The sequence below is a fragment of the Melanostigma gelatinosum genome (genome assembly GCF_949748355.1).
Source record: "Melanostigma gelatinosum genome assembly, chromosome: 19".
Lineage (NCBI taxonomy): Eukaryota > Metazoa > Chordata > Actinopteri > Perciformes > Zoarcidae > Melanostigma > Melanostigma gelatinosum.
The window spans coordinates 17,935,531-17,958,228 of NC_136652.1; the positions used below are offsets into that span (position 1 = coordinate 17,935,531).

Consider the following 22,698-nt stretch of genomic DNA (forward strand, 5'->3'; position numbering starts at 1 on the left):
CAGCTAAGTAGCTATCTGGCCTGCAAAGCTGATATTAGCGGTGCAAGACGTGTGTTTAGTTAGACTTCAGCAAGAAAAGCTCATGTGGGTTAAGTATGTTGTAGCAAACAAAAAGAAAGAAAACGCTGTTCATTTCAGCTGTAGCAGACAAAAAAAAGCAATTCACTTTCATTTGGACTTTACTATTTCAGCTGACTGGATTTCCGCAGAGATACAAGATAAATGTGTCGATGGTGAGTAACTGCTGGCTCGAGTGCAATGGCGGTACATCACTCTGTTACATTTCTCAACAGTGCAGAGCCAAAAAAAATAGTTGGACTTAAAACTAATCAATGGCACTTCTCTTAATCATTTTTTTAAGTAATTCATCAGGTAGAAATGCCTCAGATGTGATTAATATTTGTCATTCTTTTTGACATTTCATGAAGCATTGATTGATTGAAATGAATTGATGATCATCACTCGTTTCAGCCTTAAGTGATCATACTTCTGGTCCTGCTCAAGTCTATAAATATTAAATATTATGGCTTTCTCTCACACTGAGAAGGTCTTTTGGACTTTAGAGCATTGTTGCTGCAGTATGCCAGATAGGTCTACACCAGGCTATTATAAAAAGAAAATTATATACAAGCTGATTTTGGATGAGTTTAGTTTTCATATCTGTGCAGATCAGTTAAAAAATTATCATTTTCAGTCCGTCTATACAACCATATTAATCAATTCAAAGGTGCCATACTGACTAATATCATTCATATTACTGTTCTTCTTTTTTGATATTCAACTGGTTCATTTCTCAGGTTGTGCCTGGACCTTGTTATGAAAACGATGCCTTTTGTGTCGCTGCCGCCCGCAGAGGAAGAAACTTGCTCGAAGCACTTCCAGTGTGTCCTTGAGTTCAGCGGCAGCTGCTGGAACGAAAACCTTGTAACACTTTTTAAGAAAAGCAATTTTCAAAAGATCCAGTTAAGAGTAGACTCGTGTTGTAATGTGATTTATTTTTATTGATCCTTGTAGCTCCCTCCACACAGGTCACAGGTCAGGGTCAGATACAGCATTTGTGGACCTACAGTCGGCTTTCAGCTCCGTGCTGGCATGAGGCCCGAACCTTCGACAGTGCACGACGGCCCATTACTTCCTACTCTCCATCCTGGCGCTGAACAAAAAGTGTCTTTGAAACCACGTTTTGAGTTGTCTCACTCGTCAGTGTCCTCCACACAAACGCACTGTACACTCAAACAGCCTGGAGAGTCATTTACAGAACAGGACAGAGCTGTACCTTATGTTCAGAATCGAGTCTCAGAGCTGCCCCTCTTCAGGGTGCTGCTGTTAAACTCGTCGTGCTCAAAACTCAGATTGTTATGCGACCTCGATATCATCAGCAGCTTCTCCCGCCTGCTGTATTCGCGTCTCGCTGCCGCCGCAGACGCCGACGCATCCAACAGCCGCTCCCCTTGCTCCTCCAGCCGCGCGTAGCCTTTGCTGCTGCTGCCGCCGCCGCCGCCCCGGTTGCCACCGTTGCAACGGCTGCTGTTGCTACGGTCGAGGCGGGGCCAGCTGGGGTGCTTCCGCTGCTCCGGGTGCACGCTGAGCACGCTCGGCCCGCGCTCCAGGTCCAGAGACTTGGAGTGGCTGCCGAGCATGTGCAGAGAGGAGTTGGAGCCAAAGTCGCTCCTTGCTGCTCCCGGGGAGAGCCAGCAGCCTGAGGTAGAGGAGGGAGCAGGGGAGAGGGAGTAAGAGAAGACGGAGGAGCAGTGGGAGGAAGAGGAGGCGGAGTTGCTCCGGTGTAAGCCCGGCGGTTTGGAGGCCTTGGCAACGGATGCTACAGGAACCACCAGAGACTCCATGGAGCTCAAAGGCTGTGACCTCTCTCCATCCCTCCTCTCTCCTCCCCTCTCCTCCTCAGTAATCGCCTCCATCTCCGGCTCATTGATAACGCAGTTGTTGAGTTTTATAACGGGGAGGGTGAACGCAGAGATAGAGGAGGAGACAATAGAGCGTGCATGGTGTCCTCCCTTCTCCCCGTCTCCGTCCACCGACCGCTGGTGGCGCACAGAGTCTGAGCGGGCCAGCCTGAAGGGGTGATCCTTGTAGAGCGGCGCCAGCAGCCCCGCGAAGCTACAATCCAACCTGGACTGCCCCCCGTGTCTGCAAAACTCCTCGTCCCCTAGCAGCACCTCCTCCTCTTCTACAGACCCTTCCCCTCCAGCGCCGCCTCCGGCCCGAGAGGAGAACGCCAGCAGGGAGTTGCTGGCCAACCGGGCTGCGCTGTCGGCCCCAAAGACTCGAAGATCCCCAACTTCTCTTGCGTAGGTGCCGTCGCGGTGCTGGTGTTGTTTCTGCTCTCTCTGCCTGAGCCGATGGATGTCAATGACGGTGGAGTACATGTCTCGCATGTGGATGATCTAGTGCAGAAGAGAAATATACGATCAGTAATGGCAGAAGTGTTTGGATAAACTGAGAATACGTTTCATTTTCCATTAGAACATATTATTCTCTCGTTTCAAATTTGTACGCGTCTGTTGGATGTGACCCTGGAATACACGTTTCACATGGATTACCTGGAAAGCGGGTGAGGAAGGAGGAGAGGATAAATCAAATCAAGGAAGGGAGCGAGAGGGCATACGAGCAGAGATAACGTGATCAGAGGAAAACTGCAGGGATGGGGATGGAACGAGGTTGGCAGAAATATGATTTGCATGTTAGTTATGTGGAGAGGATGAATATGGATGACTGCCCTGTGCATGCACCTCATTTTGTAGAGAGTGGAGGAAGAACTGAAATGAGAATTCTTCTGTTGACTCAGGTTTTGTGTTTGTAGAATTTAAAAACCTGTTTGAAATTGTCCTTCGTAACCTTTTGAAGAAGCACTTTCTGCACACATCTGTGTCTCTTTACAGCTTATTGGGCTAATAACATGTAGACCCTCAAAGTCCACTGGCAACTTTCCTTTCTCTGGTAGACGCTGGGTATGCGTGTGTGTTTTCTGATTTCAGCCCTACCTTAGTTTCCCGGTCTCTGTTTTCATGAAGAATGGCATTAGCACAGATGAAGATGAAAATCCCAATGCCCATGGTGAAGGGCCCGAACATCTTCATCCTCTCAGAGTGACGATGCTGTTGCAGGAACCGCGTCAGAGCGCCACCGGTCTGCCTGGAGGGCGTACCTACACGCAGAGCACATGGAGGGTGGGAGCCATTTAATACAGAGAACCATGGAGCAGGAGAACGGATGCGTTCAGAGGAAGAAACTGACTCGACTTAAGAAAACCAATCTTCAGAACCTTCGTTAACTTACCTTGCACATCGTGACTCGCGCTGGAGTTGGCCACGTCCTCGTCCGTGACGGCCATCTCGGCTCCATTTCCTTCACCTGTGGCAGATGTTTTAGCTCCTCCAGCTGTCTTAGATCCTCCTCCAGCCGGCGATCTGGCCGGGGTCGTGGTTTCACTGTGCGGCCAGTAACCCAGCGTCGCCATGCATATCCCTACGGCCAAGATGACCAATCCCAGGAGGAGGAAGAACCCGGAGGCGGAGTAGAGGTGGAGCCTCCCGCGCACGACCACAACATCGGTGCGTCGTTTCCGCTTTCTAAATGAAAAGTATGGAAAGATTGCAAAGCATTTGCGTGGACCGTAACACCTGGCACACAAAACCAGTGTCACTCATAAATCACATAGAAATTAAACTGCTACTAGAAAGAAACATTCCTTTATTGGTCCCACAGTGGGGAAGTTATTCTCTGCATTTGACCCATCCCTGTGTATATGGGGAGCAGTGGGCTGCCAATGACAGGCGCCCGGGGAGCAGTTAGGGGTTCAGTGTCTCGCTCAGGGACACAGGACACGGCGCAGCCGAGGATCGAACCGGTGACCTTTCGGTTGGCCGACAACCCTCTCTACCCAGTAAGCCACGGTCGCCCCAAGTAGGCAGCACACAAAAGTAGTTGAGCTAATTTGCAATTGCAGGTCCAAGTGTTTTAATTTTGAATGCATGAATATAAGATAACTACCTGGGGGCAGCTTCCTGGCCGGAGTTTCCCTGGCCAGGCGCTGTAGACGAGGGCCCGTGTGGATTGCGGGCAGAGTCTTGGCGTTTGAGCTTAGCCAAGCCTGTCAGCACACCTGCTGCTGCAGTCATACTTAACCTGCAGATACAGAAACAAATTAGCAATGAGTTTTTGCACTGTCGACCACTGATGCGTGGCTGTTGCAGACCGGTGTGTTTTGATCTTTTATACGCACACTCAAAAAGATGCAACTGAAAAAAACGACCTGCAAACAACCGTTTGACAAGAGGCACAGAGCCACATACTGTACGTTCACACAATAAAATAAACATCACCAGCAACCACATTTAAAAACAGGTCAAGGGACACACATCTGTATTTCTGCACAGTCAAAGTCTCCCAGATGCTCTGAATATAAGAAACTTTAATATTTAGAGCACAGCATCTCTCACACCTGAGCAGCTAAATTTGTCTTCTTTGTTGCAGGCGTGTCACCTTGCGTCCAGGCAGGACTTTTTGAAAAGCCGCAGGTGATTTCCTGTAAAAGTGTGTCAGACCTTCAGCGTCATTTCGAGAAATGCTGCTTAAGAGTTTAGTGGTGATACAGATGTAAGCACACAAACATGCACACACCCAGAACAATCTCCTCTTGTGTACAGGTGATGTTTGTGTTGTTGGCTGTCAGGCCCTCAGGACAATATGGGCTGGCGTGTGCATGTGTGTGCATACTGTGCGAAGTCATACATTAAACCCTGCAGAATGTTTGCTCACTACTTTCCTCCTGTGTTTGACAGAGAAACATATATATATATATATAGATATATCTATTTCTATATATATATAATAGAAAGAAAACAGACGGAGAGAAAAACACACTTTGGATAATTTATATTAACTTCAATTCAAATCCCTCATTTACATTTTTTGTTGGCATTGTCGTCGTTATTTACGTTGGTGTAGCAGTTATAAAATTGGAAATACAGTGCTGCAATTATGACATAATATTCATATGAGTCATCGTCTCTCCGCCCACCAGCTGCTCAGATGTCTATTAATAGTTTTTAAAGGAAAGAGGGTTTAAAACAAACACAAGCTCATTCCAGCAGCCTTCATTTGTTTTTAAATGCCTGTTAATCTGGACTCACGTGAACATTAGCGTTGTCCCGTTCAGCACTAAGAGGATTAAACGGACTATTATTGGATGTGGAATAAGGTGGATGGCAATTTCACATATTCCTCTTCAGAGCCAATTCTGGCAAAGTTACTTCATCGCTGCAGATTGTTTGACAGGTCGGCGTCACTACGTCGCTCCTCCACATTCCAAATACGGTCATTGACGTTCATCGGATGCAAAAAGGCCAAGAGCCATTGCTTTGTGAGGACTGTGATGTCACGATGACTACGCCCACTTCTTAAATACAGCCTGTGGTTGGTACTTCTGCTTAAGAACTTAAACAATTTGAGGAAAAATTTGAGGAAAAGCTCTGCTTTAGCACCGCCCTCGCATGGAATTGTACCGGTACTTCATCAACATACTGCCGTCTGATTTATACTGCTGCGACGGTGCGTCTATGCGTCCGTCTGGTGCAGGCACCTCTAGCACTCCCCAGCATACGTAGTATTGGGGCCAATTGCTTGTGTCGTCTTTTTGATTTAGACCCACAGTTTGTAAATCGGTATTTGATTTATTTCATTGTGATTAAATAGTTTCATTTAAGTTTTGCCCAAAACAACTCTTCAGATGGAAAGAAACCCTGATGATGAGAAGGAGCTCTTGTTCCTGGAATAAATATGGTTGATCTCATCTTTATCAATCTATATTTTTACATTGCAAATAGGTGGTTGTTGCTCGATTAATGGTCTGAATATCTAATTTAGCACCTCTTTTTTTACATTACACTGTTCAGATCTTGGTTGTTGGTATCTATGTTTTTTAACCGTATGAAGGGTTTAGTCGGTGATCGTCTTGATCTTAAATAATCAGAGAAACGAGCTGAACAAACGTCAGCGGTGTTCGCCGAACAACATCACGTGAAACTGCTTTATTCATTGTTTGCAGCAGTTTTAATGTCTGTGAAGATAAGAGGACTCAACAGATTTAGCTTGGGAACAAGAACACCCCCGTGACCTTCGTCTGTCTATTTTTTAATTCCTCTCTCCCTCCTTGCTTCCACATCTCTTACCGTCTCTTTCTTCCTCCAGGAACAGATCAAATCTCTCCCTCTCCCTCTCTTCTATTCTTACACTCAGTCTCTGCGCTAATGCATTCTGGTTGTGACCCTGAATAATTGTTTCCCTCCTTTACTTCCTTTTATTCTCTCTATTTGCCCCCCCCCCAGATCTATTTTTAATCTGCCTCTAATTTTAATTTTCTTTAATTCGGTGAAATTTTCTTTTCGTCGACAAATCTTAAAGCAACAAAATCTGCTTTAAGATTCAGAATCAGACAAAGCTTTTAGTATTCAAAGTGACTGTGAACCGCACACAAAAGCAGACGTTCTCTCCTCCTACCCTTATCTCTCCGTCTCACATCTTAATGTCTTTTTCATGTCAATCATTGTATTGGTACTAGCGCTCTACCACAGATGGTGAATCACACGAGGACAAACACAACCAGCCTCGCTTCTCGGGTTTTTCTGCTCTCTCTCTCTCTCTGCTTGGATCTCTCCTTTCGTTCCTTGGTGTGCGTCAAATATGAACCCACACAATGTTTCAAGAGCAGGGGGAGAGAGGCAGAGTTTACTGAAAGATGAGAAAAGGATGGATGGGCGTACAGGGAACGGATGGAGGAAAGGAGACAGAGAAGGCAACAACAAAAAGAGAGATACTGGAAATACGGGAACAGCAAGAGAAGATGTAAAGGAGGAGTGGGATGTAGAAGCACTTATCGCCATCAGTGCAATGGAGGGGTACAACACTGAGTCATGACCGGAAAATGAAAGCCTGTACAAAAAGCTGAATAGTAAAAAAACAATGATGGAAACTATTTTGAGCCAGAGGAATTGGGGTTGATGCGCGGATAGAAAGGCCCGACGGTAAAGCAGAGTGCTTTTCCTGCCAGTGGTGATGGGACAGAAGCTGAAAACAAGCCAAGTGCGTCTGTAGTTTTAACAAGGCAGGAGTGAGAAACAAGCAAAGCACAGAAAACGCTGGCGTGACAAGCAAACCAGCAGCCTAATGAGAAAGCACTCAGGCTTCGACACGACAAGGCTTTCATGGAGAACGCGTCGGACCTGCGCAGCGACCACATGAAGTTAATATTCACGAACCGGGTGCAACACCCAACACCCCACCAGTGGGTCTGTGCAGTTCGCTCACACTGTATGCGAACCTGCAGAATATCTATACAGAAACCATTCAGTGAGTTCTGTTTGGGTGAGAGAGATTTTCTGCAACATCACATTTGGTTTGGGTGAATTAATCACACTGTGATCATACATACTGTATGAATATTAGGTTTCCACGGCCTATCGCATACAACTTATAAATAATGCGAAATCCACCGCTCCATTTCCCGCCTCACTAATAAGCAGTTTCCTAAATTCGTGCTTATTTAATCATGAATTCGGCTTCCAGTGATCGCCCTAATAATTACTAAATTGCTCCTGCTGTTTATTTGTGCATACTATAAATACATAATAATAATTTGCCATACCTCACCCCTCAGGGAGGCGATTTATTCTGCTACATTTCAACATCTACAGACAATCCTAACACGAGTTTAACATGTCTTACAGAGCAGAGATCCCCCCCCCCCCTACTTCTTCTGTGGTATCATCTATAGGAGTCACGTGATGCATTGTCCCTATAGCAACTACATGTGCTGCTGCCAGGTGACACGTTTCTATAGCAACTACCAGCTGTGCAGGAATGACAGGTATGTCTTCACCCTTTTAACAAAGGTAACATTTCTCATGTGTCATTTTGATTTATTTTTTTATTTTGTGCAAAGGAACCAGCTTACGGTTTCGAATGATTTCACTCCATCAATCTCAAAGACCGCATAGGATGCTGGAGTAGGAAGCAAGGGGGGGGGGGGGGGGGGGATGAGAAGAGGAGGTGGTGAGAGGGAGACGGTTATTTTTGCTGCTTGATGGTGGATATAGCCGGCTCACGCGACATGAATTCTGGATAACGTTACAAACCTCACTTCCCTGGAGTCAACGAACACAAGCAGATAGCCCGCAGGAACGGCACCACTCTGCCATTTCAACTCAAATTGTGAACGTTTTTGCCAAACGAACTTATTTATAACTTCAGCAGCAAAATACCTCCTCTCATTAAACCCATGCTCTGCATCATAAACACGGCAGTTATGTCAAAGAAAGCCATTAATATGCCTTTTTGGAAATTAATACCTTTTCTAAGTGCCATTACTAACATTACTTCTGAGAGTGAATTTCCCCGCTGTGAGACTAAAACACTAATAACTCGACCGCCGGCAAAATACCTCCGCTAAATAAGTCCACGCTCTACTTTAGTACTGCGGTGGTTGTATCAAAGGATGCAACTGCTATGCTCATTTGGAAAATACCTCCGCTAACTGTAACTACGGTAACTAACAGCTTACTAAAGTATTCAAAATAAAACTGTTAAAAAGGCATTATCAGCAAAATGTACCTACATTTACTTTATTTCTGTGCAAGGTGGAGCTTTCAGCTCTAATATGATGCTGGATAGTTTAATCAACAACAATAATGCATCTGCAACCTTACCAGTCACATTTCTCTGTCAGGTAAATGCAAACAATGTTTCCGTATCTTATTTTTTAGGTGCTTTGGGGCCTTTTGTAAGTCATGAGTTGGAGATCTTTTAGTTGGGTGCCCCAGGACCAGGTAGTCTACCTGGCCTCCTGGTAAAGTCTGCCCGTGGAGACGAAGAGTGTGGAAGAGGAAAGAAAACAGGACAGGTGTGATAGAAAAATAGCAGAAGATGCGAGAAATGAGGACCAGAGGAAGACAACCAGAGGGGGAGTACTGCAGGCGAGAGAGAGAGAGTGGGGGAGATGCTTTGATCTGCACGTAACAAACTCCAGAGACGGTGTTTGACTCCAGAAGCACGCTGAGAAAAGTTTGTCTGAAATGACTCACCTCAGTCAGTGAACTGCATGCTAACACGTCATCTAAGGCATGTAATATGGACACATGCTAAGCAGGGGGAGAAAAATGATCGTCCATTATGTCTCCCATCATACTTACAATGTGTTTTTGCTTGTGTCACGAACTGCTCTGGTAAGGTAAACTGAGGCCACGTTGCTCGATTAAATATAAAGAAATACAACACTGTGCCAGTGGCTCTTTTTTCTTCACTTGCTGGATTAAAACGGAGAGACAGAAACCCTGCTGTGCAGTTAAGGTCACCGGTCACAATATCATGGAGCTGGTGTTCAGACATGTGAGACTACCCTCGAAACGACACTATCGAGTCCTATTTTTCCGAAGTATCGTGGCTAAAATTGAGTTTTGGCAAATGTTCAGAATATGCAACGGTAATTGACTTTCTGTTTTCTTTCAAAGAATGATGGAAATGACCTGCGTGCGTGAGGGCTAAAATGCAGCGAACGATTTCTGATCTTTGTACAAACTGTTCTTCAAATACTGAAGATACTAGTTCATAATATACAGTGTAAAATACTATCGTACAATATAGCAAAACAATATCGTGTAACATAGTATAACTAATCGATAGTATATTATAGTACGATGAAGGATAGGACAGTGGATCTGTCTAATGACAGATTTTTTTACGTCTGTGTTAAAGGATTATACTGTTTTGCATGTTTCAGCCCATTAACTACAAATTGTATACCCTTAATATTACAAATAATTGTATATCATCACTTTAGCAAATGGGTGCCGGGCAGAAATGCCATTCAAATTTTAAATCCTCTTAGCTTGTGCCGTCCAAAAAACACCCAAAACCATCATCATTTAATGGAAGAAGTTCATGTGATCCCTTTTTACAGTGTTCATGTTTGCTTTTTGTGCCTCGCAGGCTTTTATCTTTCAGACATAATAGCTCACACTTGTGGTATTTTTGGCAGAAGTGCTGCACGAAATATGTTTTCACAGCTTCCATAAACACACTAACGTAGAGGAGCATTCAAAACTGATCTGCAATTACATTACTGGACGATGATAAATCAACTTCAACAGAAATAAGCTGTTTTCCGTGAGAACATTTAGTTTCAGTAGATGTCATTGCATACTGCTGTGAAATTAATTTGAACTAAAACTAAACTACTAAACTACAAAGGGGGTAAATGGTCACCACAATCCTCAGGTAAACATGAATTGTAGTTTTAATTGGCTGCAACATGAAAGACGACTGTGATCCTTCACAATGAGTTTCCTGCTCCAGCCGGCAGGATGTGACAGGAAAGACATCACAGAGAGACGAGATGACGCGTGATACCAAGCTGTGAAATGGATTACCGCACATGATGCGCCTCGCAGCAGGAGCAGGTCTGTTTTGTTTTTACAGTCATTTACCGTGGATCCCTGAAGTGTAATTCTCTGTTTGCTTTTCCAGAAAGGCAAGGACGTGAACCCTGACCAGCGCCACACCTGGAACACAACTGGAAACGTTGCAGGAACCACCATCTTGAATTGCCCGTTCATCTCTAGTAGGTTGAGATCATTTTTATCAGCAGACCATAACTTCTTATATTATTTCAGACACACCCAGTCGTTACCACAACTTGAATGTTGACTTTGACACGATTGACAAATTGGTAATTCGATGAACATGCCCTTAGCTCTCTTCTAAAGTTGAATGTTTGTGAAACTATGCTGGGAGTTATGAGTTATATGATGTCACCATATAACAACGGAACAAGTGCAACATAGCATGAGTACACACACACACACACACACACACACACACACACACACTGTCCTGAGAGGCGGTCTAATCAGGCAAAAGTGAAAACACCTGTGCAGGGGCTTTTGTGATAAAGCATGAGAAAATTGCATGCAGCTATCACATTTTCCAGCGCCGAGTTGGTTCACAATATTAATCGTTTTGTTTTCCATCGCGACACCGATTAGAATTGAGTCACGGAATCGACTGAAATGAAATAAATTGCCTGTATGTTTGTGTCTGGCTGAGTAGTCGGACCTCAGGGTGAGCCTGGTGCAGTAACCTGAAGGAAGTCGCTGTCCTTCTTGCAGTTCTTCAATTAAAGAAGCACACCGCCGTTTCCATTTTTGTGAAAAAGTGTTTCATATCCATCCATCTCACTGAGCGGGAAAGAGGTGAAGGAGGAGTGCGTATCAGAGTAACAAGAATGAGCAGAAGATACACAGATAGCGAGCGTGTGTTGGTGCATTGCTTTACTCCTACAGACTCAATGGTGAGTCATCTGTCTGGAGAATATGTCACTTTGTGTTTTCCTGCTGGCCTTTCGGCAGCACATTTTCTGATGCAAGCACTCGAGTGTCAAATCCTGCACCCTCTTCACCGTCTTGTTTGTATTTTTATTTTTTTCTTTCCTCATTATTTTGATGATACATGCTGTTTTTTTTGTTTTTTATATTTGTCTTGCATCCTTCACACTGAATCAGTTTCCTGCCATCGCCTTCTGTGATGAATTCAGCTCGACTCAATTGAATTAAGATTTGAATTGAATCATCAGATGCTCATGCCAGGCATGTGTGTGTGTGTAGGCGTGTGTGTGTGTGTCTGTGTGTGTAGGCGTGTGTGTCTGTGTGTGTGTGTGTGTGTGTGTGTGTAGGCGTGTGTAGGTGTGTGTGCATGTGTGTACTGGCGTGATCCCCCTGTTGATTCTACAAAATGACTCATTCCGTCTCCCTCACAGTCCCGATTATCAGGCAGTCACCCACACCCATCCTGAGGCACGAACTGTCTCCCAACATGCCCTGCAGCAGTGGCGCCCAAGCTGGAGTCCTGGGACCTTTGTGGGGTCATTGTTTGGATTCTAGAGGCCCACAGCTTAAGAAATAATTGAATTCCTCCGTGCCTCCATTAACATCTAGTTTTCCATGAACAGTTCTTATTCAATTTGTCCTCGAGAACATTCTCAGCGAAGAAAGGAATTAACAATTTTTAAATATACATTTAATTGCCATTATTTTTGACTGATATTGCAATCTCGATATGATTTGTGATATTAGGGGAATTGGTAAATTTTACATGATTATTTTTATTCTCATTTAAGCGAAAATAACACACCCAAAATGAACCATGAGGCTCATATGCATATTTCTGGTCTAATTTGATAAGACGCCAAGGAATATAAATCCATTGTAAGTATATGTTGCCATTCCAGAGTAAATGTAGACAAAATAAAGGAAAACATCATTTTTATCCTCCCTCCCTCTTCACAAAGCCGGCCGCCATGTTTCTACAGTAGCCCAGAACGGACAAACCCAACACTGGCTCTAGGAAGGGCCATTTGCTTTTTCATGTTTTTTTGCGCGGGCCACCGTAGTTCTCCGACACGCTTCAAACACAAGATAAGTTTCAGTTGGTTGCAATCTGTAACCTCACCACCAGATGCTGCCAAGTCCTACACACTGCGCCTTTAAACCCTTAATTGAACCCAGTTCAATTTCAGTTACTCTGGTTGATTACGTTGCCTTCACATGGACTTTGACTGAAGCCTTATTTATCTGCTTTTTCTGGCATTAGAAAAGTCCCAGCTTTCACAGTCATACTTACAACTTGAATGAGGACTTGAAATTAACAATTGTGGAAAGAAGGGCGCTAATAGATTATCAGACTGCCTGGAGCTCATGCTAAACTTCCTTGTTCATGAAATATTGAACACAACGTCATTAAATATGGATGGAAATAAAAAAGATAAGACTGTAGAGCTGACAACCTGGATTGTTTAAGAGTTGGAGAAGTCAAACACTGGTCAGTCCTTACCTTTGCAAAAAGCCGAGTGTGTCACTGCCACTGTGCCTTTAGGCATGGAGGGGGATTAGGCTGTAACCTGGGGGGAAGTAAAAAGACATCCTCCACTTTGAAGGCTACTTCCACTGAAACGCCATGCCGGAGACAGGAGGCACAGTCTGATTGGGTTTGCGCGCTTTCAAAGTGTCCGTGTTGTTGACTTTATCTCGCGCGGAGCACGTTTTCCGCCATCTGGAGAGAACGTGCGCTCGGGACAATGAGGGCGCTCCTTTTTACGACTCGAGGAAATTCCTTAAAAACACTCCGCCTATTTAAAGTCGTTAACGCTCTGGACGAAAAAAAAGAAAAGGTAATTCCCTTCCGGAAAAAAATATCCCTCGTCTCAGTGGTGGAAAAGACTCCAAAAGCCGCTGATGTGAAGTCCCCTCCTGGCTGTCTGGAATGGAACGCGTAAAACTCTCTCCCGATATTTGCGTCCAGAAACTTCACGTCAAAGAAGAGCAAAGAAAAGATACAACTCTTTTTTTTAAGAAAACCTTTGCAGCGAGTTGTTGCGTTTCAAGAGAGAACGTTGAGCACAGTAAACCGGCGCGTTAACCGTGTTTTTACGCCGGAGAGAGAGAGACGCGGTAGCTCCATCCAATTCCTCCAATGCGCATGTGGGAATGTGAGGGGCTTTCACTGTGTGTGTGTGTGTGTGTGGGTGTGTGTGCGTGTTTATGGAGGGAAACAAGGAACTGTGCCACGCTTTTTCTCGCATGTGCAGGGCGCAGGCGATAAGGGGATGACTTGTTCTGAGCAAAGACAGAGAGAGGAGCCTCGGTGATGCACAGCAAGGAGGAAATGAACCAGCTTGTCATTTTAAATGTGAAAGCAGCAGGATTGTTAACAGACTGCAGCATGCAAAGCTGAGGAAATGCAACATTCCTGCAGCAAACAAATGCAACTTGTGAAAGTGTGTTGGAAGTGTCTGACAGCTGCAATATTGGCAGGAGCGACTCCCTTTGTGTTCATGTGAGATATCCATGAAATGCACAGAGGTTAGGGGTGATCGACACACACAGAGCCCCCAGTTTTTGTTGAACTTTTCAGCTGTTTCTGTCTCCCTGAACACAAGAGAAAGCAAGGCCATACAAAGACATTGCAGATGTTGGTATGCGTGTCATTTCCTGTATTTACATGCTGGAGTTGATTCAATGAAAATACACCAGCTGAGGCGAGGTGGGGAGAATGTAAGACAGACGTTTTGAGCAATAAGCTGTACAGTAAGTGTGTGTGTAAGAGAGAGAGACACACTCACAGAAAGACCATTATTTGTTCAGATGGCTGGTGAGAAATGCAGCACCCCAAGGGCAGATGGTACAGCTGAACATGCGCGGCCACATTCGTGCACAGTCACTGGGACGCTGGTCCTCGACCTGACCATGACACGCCTGACCCGAACCCCATTAACTCTAATTATAACACCCTCTCTGCACCACACACACACACTCACTAATCCTTCGGGATCCTCAAGCATCCCCACTTCTTTTGCCCTTGTGGAGACTCCTGGAGCCTGTAAGATTACATAAACAGTCTGTAACACTCACAAAACAGCCCTGTCCCTGCTGCAGCGGTCAGTCAGTTGCTGTATTTACATTCCATAATAGATCGAAATGAAAACACGCTGCAGAGAGAAACCAAACAGGAGGAAGACTTGGAGAGAGTGTGGGGAGAAAGAGGAGAGGGAAAAACAAAGCCTTACATTGTTGACTGTTGCATTTCCCGTTTACAAGCCCATTTGGGATTATGGGATTTCGAAAATGTGTTGACTTTTTGGGTTATACTTATTGTAAGCAGCTGTGGACAGGAGTCTAAATAATTAAAGGGAAAATGTAACTGACAGGGAAAGGATTTTTGGAAAGAAAAGGAGGAGAGGAAATGGGGGAGGAGGAGGAGGCAAGGGGAGGAAGTAGAGTGGAAACATCTGTGGTGGACAGCAGAGAATTGGTTCGTTTGAAATTTCTTATCATTTGAAAAAATAATATCTCAATGGATCAAAGTATGGACAGATTGGGGGCTTGATGGAAGCCAAAAGGAGACATGCAAGGGTAATTTCATGCTCAGTGATTGGGTAATTAGCTGGGAGAAGGCGGGACATGTGAACGAAGGGTTAAGGGCGGTATGGGTTCATCCTTTGTTCTACAACATGTCAGAAAGTATAAAGCATCTCCTTTCTTTCTTTCTTTCTTTCTTTCTTTCTTTCGTTCTTTCTTTCTTTCTTTCTCACTTGTCATGCAAACCTCTCACTAACCTACTGCTGTTATTGCCTGTTTTTGTACATTTTGAATGAATTATGATGCATCAAACTGAGCTTTTGCGTGACGTCAAAACCCGTACCACACACACACACACACACACACACACACACACACACACACACACACACACACACACTGAATGATAATTACAGCCTCTCTGCTCCGAAAAAAAAACACATGTTGACATGTAGGTCAATGAATTCTCGTGAGCCTCTCTCCGTGAGTCTGGTTGATTTTCATGGAATTTAAAAACAGATCAGGAGAAAAGCAGAGGAACAGTGTGTTCATTTCTCTGCTGCTGTGGATACGACACAGATTGTTTAAAGCCACTCGTGAGGTGTAAACACTTCCTGTCGATACAGAAGCACGCTGTTGAATCGTCTGTCAGTCCCATTTATCATACTCGGATCATCTGCTAACATGCTTCATGCTGATATCTAAATGTACTGCAATGTACTGTTTTGTTAAAGTTTTTTGTTATGACAGGATACCAGAGTTATAGTTTTTTTTAGCTTCACTGTGCTCCTTGAAAAAAAAGAAAGTCCTGTTTTTCGTTTGAGGTTGATATGGGCTTAATAATTCATAAGTGCCTTGAAATCCATCTGCAATGCTTTTAAGCTTCAAAAGTTCCACTGGTCTTGTTATTCCACCACTGCTGAGCTTCTGCTGTGTTGGGCTGAAAAAAAGTATTTCGGTGAAAATGTGTGTTTTAAAGACATACGCAGGCTGTGACGCTGAAGAGCTGAATACAGTTTCTTCAGCCGGAGGAACTTTGTTGAACTTTCGTCATTTGCCACATCATTTTTTTTTCACCCTCTTATCTTTCTCATCTGTCTTTTCATTAGCAGATGATGGATGAACAGATTCTCCCTCGCTTGTCTGTTTTGATTTAAGACCTCAAAGTGAAATACAACATGGAGCAGAATGATTTCTGACTCCATTGTCAGAAGTATGAATGGTGCATCAGGGAGCACCTTATCTGCTGCTGTCAGTGCTGTGCATGTGGCTGTTATCTTGTTCTTGTGTTGCTTCTTCATGGGTGGATTAAGTTCTCTCTCTCTCTCTCTCTCTGCCTGTGAAGCTATGCTGCCGCCCAGTGTTCAGACTAACAACTGCCGGACAAGATTGTAATCGTGTCTCTGTTGATGTTTTGTTGCAGATTTCCCAAAAGCTGGACTTCCAGGAGGAATCACAGATCAAAATGGGCGTAAAAGAAAGTTACTTCAGGCAAGAGTCATCAAGTCACACCTCCAAAACACATTTAGGTCAAGTTAAGTTGTTGTGTGTCATCACTGTTGGTATCAGCAGCTCCGTCATACTAGGGCTTCAACTAATAATTATCCACATTTAAAGTTCATTTGGAGATACGTTTTTAGATTCTCAATTATCAATGAGTTGTTTTGGCAATAATATGTTGGGAAACCCAATTTTTTTTGTCTTACTATCGGTCCAAAACCAAACAATATGTAGTTAACATCATATAAGACAAAGAAAAGGAGCAGATCCGCACTGAAGAAGCCGGAAATGTTTGGCATATTCTCTTGAAAAATGACTCAAACAATCAGTTGAATATGAAAACAGCTGCTGATTAATAATCTGCCCATCATTCAACGAATCGCTTCAGCTCGACTTCATGCCGACGTGTTCTTCTTCTGCTTTATCCTTTCATTTTGACGGAGAGAGGAGAGGCGCAGTGTGTGAAGGAAGCAAAGAGTCAAATAAAGATGGACCCAATGGGAGAACTGAAAGATGGAAAAAGAAGAAAGAGGATGGTAGAAACAGGAAGTAAAGAAATGGGAAAAACGGAACATTCAGAATGACTTAATGGAGGGATGAGGAAGATACCCGAAGGCAAGCACAATTCAAGAAATAATACTAATATTCAGTAAATATGTATCTGTAGCACTTCCTGAAGTATTTAGTCTCAGAACCAACTTCGTTCGACGAGAGTATGTTCACCGTTATCCCTTCTGGGATTTACTCTAGTACTCTTCTTAGTATAATCCCATTTCTTCTAATCCAATCCTCCCTCCTCCTCCTCCCCAACATGCTCTCTCACACACAAACACATGTAGCCCATTCTCTCATTTAGACCAGCAGCCATTCATGTTGTTGGACTACTGCTGTCGTTGTTTTGGATTCACACTCATAAAGCGCCATGGACCCTTTCCCTCAAGACTACACCCAGTGGTACCTTGGTAAGCACGCTGTTTGATGAGTTTGCTGAACAGAGGGGATTAAGGCGGCAGAGCATCGGTGTTTACAACGTGTCGAGAGCAAATTACTTGCGATCAAGTGTATTGCCTTGTTCCATAAATTCGATTTTTATACAGTCATTTGAATTATGTCATTCTCATTGCAGTCGTAATCAACATTTAAGTTTATACGGTTTATGTGCTTGTGTCACAATTAGGCTCTTGTTTGCCCATAACAAGCATACTTTAGACGAATCAACCAAAACTCAATTTAAAGTCAATTTAAAGCCTCAAACTGTTTTAAAGTTGTCTAGTGTGGAGATGGCAAAGAAACCAGGCGAGCCAAGGTGTTTAGCTTTCTCTTAAGTGTTGAGCTAAGCTACTTTACTGCCTCCAGACTAACCAACATCCTCACGGCTGAACGGGGCGCGGGACCACGTGGTTTATGGGCCACAACAAAAGGAAATGTAGGTCCGTTTTTAAAAAAGGCATCCTTTATATGTACAACCTCAAGATACAGATGGGGATTTTCTCAATACTTTTAAAATGCTGATTCTTTTTTTTTTTTTACTTCTTCTACTTCTCAGTGTGGCTCATTTTAGAGCGACAATAGAGCAAAAACAATGTCAAAAACAAGTGTTTGCAAGTGTTAATAGTATCCATTGGAGTGAACCACCATGGCATCCTCCCCCTGGATGGATACAGGGGTCAGAGGCTCAGTCCTGTGGATGTCAACAATCTGTTTCTTCGTCTTGCTTCTGTTCAGCTGCAGATGGTTCAATCTGCACCACCCGTCAACAGAAAAGGGTGGCGGTCGGGGGGGGGGGGGGGGGTAGTGCCCTGGGGGACCCCTGTGTTGCTCACATTTCCTGACCCGCGGTCTCAAAGACAAAGTGTGGCCTGCTGGTCAGGTAATCCATTATTCAGGACACCTGCATGGCCCTGAGCTCCCAACAGCAGAGGCTGTACGGTGGTAAAGGCAGTGGAGAAATCATGATCCTCACTGTGGTATCTACCTTGTCCAGGTGGGAATAAGCCCGATGTAACAGGTAAATGATAGCGTCAGCCACTCAGGGGTTCAGTGCTGGTCTAATGACGATGTCATGCAAACAGATATCCTCTCATTGAAATGTTGAATGTTACTACCTCTGAAGCGATTAGTGGATTACTTGCTTCAGTAATTTATCAAGCAACAACAAGCCGTATGGGCACAGTGGTGCTTTGAGCTGAATGCTAACGTCAGCATGCTAAAATGACTGGTTAGATAAGTGGGTTGACCAGGAAAATATATGTGGCGTCCAGAAATGCAAAACCAATAGAAAGACCAAAGTAAGGGGGATCACAAAACCCAGGATTCATCCTCTGGGGACCATGACTGTCAGTACAAAATTTGTATTTGATGGTTTTTGAGATATTTCAGTCTGAAGCAACATGGTGGGCCGATCGACCAACTGACTGATGTGCTGTTTTACACCACTATCAATCTAATATCTTTGAGCTTGGGACTTTGTTCGGACACTATGAGCCAATCAAACCAAAATTTACTTTGGACTTTTGGAAATTGTAAAATGTGTATTGTATAGACTGATAAAGACTGATCAACAAGTATATAAAAAGTGTGAACAGATCATTTGTTTAAAATGATTGCCAGTCACAGCCTGAATGAATAGTCCCTATCACCATAAACATGCAACAAAATGTAGAGAAAGTTATGATTCATCTCATCCGTGGTCTTTATCACAGCTGATGTTTGGCGCGGCAGGAAAAGAACAGGTGTAACAAATGAGATTAACGATGATTGCATTTCATTAACGCGTGCCAGTAAGCCAACATGCAGGGCCCTGGCACCGGCACACCTGACTGGAATGCAGCCCATTATTAATGCAATCAGCTACACCTGTGTTTGACAATGCCAAAAACGTCATCTGTGAGGAAGAGGTCTTTTATCTCTCCCCCGAGGGTGTCGTGTACAGTTTCCTGTAAAGGCTGCAGTTAATCATCGATGAAAGGAGACTTTAGCAGGCAAGCAACAACTGTCTGCTGCTGTCTGTTGTCATCAGCGTTGGGTTGCTCATGCAGGAAAAGAGAAAATGGAGGAAAGGAACAGCGGATTTCTTTGTTAGCTTTGGGAGAAATATCTCCAAATGTAGAGCTGTCTAGTCAGATTAAAATCCCTGCCATAAAGGTTTATGGTTCTCTTGGTATTTATAGTCTTATTACCTTGTTTATTTGAAGCAAAAACACCCAGATGAACAATGGAAGACATTTTTAAAAGCTGAAACGCATAGAATTGAGTAATGGTTCTCATTTATGTAATTAAAATGTTTAGTTTAACCTCAGGGTTGTAATTTGTAAACAGTCAGCAGTCAAATGAAGGAAAAAGGAAATAACTGTAAATATAGTGCCAGGAACATACAGTATACATTAGATCAAGCATTATTCAATATCCGTCAGTGAAAATAGAGATAAGACGCCGTCTGTTCCTCACTCTCCATCAGAAAGAAAATATTAGAGCTGCTGCTACAACACAGTTTCATGTGAAATTAAAACCACGGAGCATTATTAATAAATGTCTCTCCGTCTCCTCAGGTTGTCCTACAGAATCTGTTGATGTGCATGGTGTGCTTCTACTCTCTCTACTACATGGTGGTCAGTCTCTGCATCGGACTGCTCAGGTACGCACAAATGCTGTACACGCCTCCACAGTTTGCTCCAAGAAAAAGTTGTTGTCAAACAATAAAATCAAAATCAAAGTGGACATTTACCGTTTGTCATCTTGTGGTGTGGCTCCAGGGTTCACGAGATCAACAGCTTGTTGGCTCCATTTGACTACACAACACAACCGTCATGGCAGAACCCCAAATACCTCGGTGAGAAGCCCTGATGGAATATCGCTCAAGTAGTTCGATTCAAGGGCGATTGTAGTTTAGTGGAGTATTAAAATGTGATGCTACTTTACACGTCTATATGTAGGCGTCTGAGGTTACTGCTCGTTCAATTTACGTACAGATATTGAACAGCGGTCTAAAAAGAAATTAAAGTTGTTTACATGATGTTGAGGGCTTTGAATGTAACCAGCTGATCTCCTGGTTTGTACTCCACTACTCTTCAGATGCAACTATTGTACTTTTTCTGCACTATATCAATTTTAAAGTTGTATTCACGGGCTACTTTTGCAGATTTAGGTTTTAAATATGAACCATGTGATCAGTTTATAAAATATGAGGCGCTGTTATAGATTCAAGCTTCACCTCCACCAGCAACAACATTAAAAAAGCTGCAAACTCATGAATCCATCAGTAAAAATAATCCAATTGTATAATATGGATTATCATATGCATGTTTTATACTACAAATTGTGTTACAGCCTGACTACTTTTACAGTTCTTTTAATGAGTTTATGTGTTTGTACTTTTACTTGGGTCACATTTTTTTAAAGCAGTATTTCAAAACTTTACGTCAGTAAAGGAGGATGGTCACACTGGTTGTTGGTTGTTTTCTCTCCTCCTCCCACCAGTTGGTGTCATTTCCACAGAAGTGACCTATGTTTTGGGAGGGCTGGTATTCGCCTGGATTGTCGAGGATTGGGTTTGGGATTACGCCATAACTGTCACACTGCTGCACATCGCGATGACTGTGGCAGGTAAACACACACACACACGCACACACACACACACACACAAAGTGGATCAATAGAGCGGAACAGCTGATAGGATTGGAGGCCTGATTATGTAACTGAGTGTAGTGGTTCGGTTATGTATAGACACACACACACACACACAGCCACTATTCATTTGTGTTTGAGAATTTAAAGCACCAAAATACATTTCGCAAAACCAAATTAAAAGAAAACAAACACTAATACTGCAAAGATTAGGACCTAAAGAAATGCCCAAACATCCTAAACTTGCAGCCTTTTCGCTACGTCTTTCACTTGTCAGTAAAGTGAATATGTGCAGTATGTTTTATGTACAGGTAGTTGTTCAAATACACAGTTTTCATGTTTCTGCAGTGATGTCGGACTTCCCTTCAGCTGAGCACTGGTGGATAGCTCTGGGTAAGATCTCTACTTTCTTCTTGTCTCTACCCCTCCATGTGTAGCCTTCGCTGTCTCTGTCCTCTATTTCTGTCTCCTTTTTATCATGGCCAAGATATTACTGCCGCCTTTTCCCAGACTTACAAAAAAATCACTTCCCACTAGGGCTGGGCGATATTTCAATATGATAATTTATTGTCTTTCAATGGAATCTTATCTTGAGGAAATCAGTTATCGGGATATCATGATACACAATTACTAAATTGATAATAACAAGCAAATACTAAACATTTTCAATAAATCTCATTATTTTGCACTAAAGTTCTTAATTTCTCAGAAGATACTCAGTACTTTTTATTTGACATGTATTTAATTCACACAAGAGTAAACAAATCCATGTGGTTATTTCATATAGACCAACATGCCATATACTGTTATCGAGAGATTAATCGCCCAGCCCTACTTCCCACATCCCTTTACATTAAGGCTTTGTAAGGACAGCTGGTGGCTGCGAAACCTTCCTTGATTTGATCTCTTTTCCTTAATCATTAAATCCCTCTCTCTGCAGGTTCAGGCCTGGTGATGATGATATTCGGAGGACAGCTCATGGCCCATATACTCTTCAGAAGCAACTTTGTCTATCCAGCTGAACTACAGAACTTCTAATGACGAAAGCTTTTAATCGGTTTACTTGTTCATCTAAGGTCCGGACACATCCACTGGGTTCACTTTTTAATACTGCTAGGTTCACGTTAACATCGATGTGAGCAACTACAGCGTGTCTATCAAGAATATACTGTATTATTATAAAAAGCAACCACAAGAAACTCTTTCTTTACGAGATAACTTTGTTTTTTAGCTAATAGTCACATCCCTCCTTGTACAAATGGCCCAACTTTGTCTATTTTCTAAATCATATTCTGTACAGTTTAAATAATGTTTTGTATTGTTTCTTGATTAACTGAATACAAATAGAGGAGATGACACTCGTAGCATTCTGTAGAAGACTGGATTTACAGCTGCTAAATAAAATCTGAGTTAAAACAAATCTGCTGACTGATATTTATCCAATGGTGAGTGAAGTCAGCAATATTACTTTTGTAATGTTGGTGTTATATTTATACTGAATGTGTCACATACCAAGTTTGTAGAGTGTAAAGTATAGTGTCGTAGTCTGAAGGCAATTATTACCATTACCTGTATTTTAATTCTGGTTGTATAAGATAAAACTGGATTTACATTAAATACTTTAAGCAAAATGTTTTTTTTTTGTGTGTGTGTT

General features: G+C 43.1%; 2 protein-coding genes across 3 annotated transcripts; one reads left to right on the top strand and one right to left on the bottom strand.

Annotated features, from left to right (window-relative positions):
* Positions 1-1,018: 1,018 nt before the first annotated feature.
* On the bottom strand, positions 1,019-13,527 carry tmem200a (transmembrane protein 200A). 2 transcript variants are annotated; one of them, XM_079290663.1, is made up of 5 exons: positions 12,898-13,527; positions 4,009-4,143; positions 3,295-3,587; positions 3,000-3,163; positions 1,019-2,402 (listed from the first exon to the last, which is right to left on the bottom strand). In XM_079290663.1, the coding sequence occupies exons 2-5, from the start codon at positions 4,134-4,136 to the stop codon at positions 1,284-1,286; spliced, it is 1,704 nt and encodes a 567-aa protein (XP_079146789.1). In that variant the 5' UTR covers positions 4,137-4,143; positions 12,898-13,527; the 3' UTR covers positions 1,019-1,283. The 2 variants fall into 2 exon arrangements, with proteins under 2 accessions (XP_079146789.1, XP_079146790.1); XM_079290664.1 differs by lacking the exon at positions 12,898-13,527 and having other exon boundaries at positions 4,009-4,160.
* A 3,764-nt stretch (positions 13,528-17,291) lies between these two features.
* tmem244 (transmembrane protein 244) lies at positions 17,292-22,638 on the top strand (the record flags this gene model as incomplete). Its single annotated transcript, XM_079290877.1, is given in 7 exon segments — positions 17,292-17,352; positions 17,355-17,383; positions 19,970-20,055; positions 20,174-20,250; positions 20,898-21,023; positions 21,393-21,437; positions 21,985-22,638. Coding segments are annotated over 7 exon segments (522 nt in total). The 3' UTR covers positions 22,083-22,638.
* Between the last annotated feature and the right edge of the window lie 60 nt (positions 22,639-22,698).

Bases quoted from the DNA above. Each gene is read 5' to 3' on its own strand.
- tmem200a (XM_079290663.1), bottom strand. From the start codon at position 4,136: ATGACTGCAGCAGCAGGTGTGCTGACAGGCTTGGCTAAGCTCAAACGC. The intron at 3,588-4,008 runs GTAGTTATCTTA...CTTTTCATTTAG, and splicing joins GGCCAGGAAGCTGCCCCCAG to AAAGCGGAAACGACGCACCG. The intron at 3,164-3,294 runs GTAAGTTAACGA...CTCTGCGTGTAG, and splicing joins CGCGAGTCACGATGTGCAAG to GTACGCCCTCCAGGCAGACC.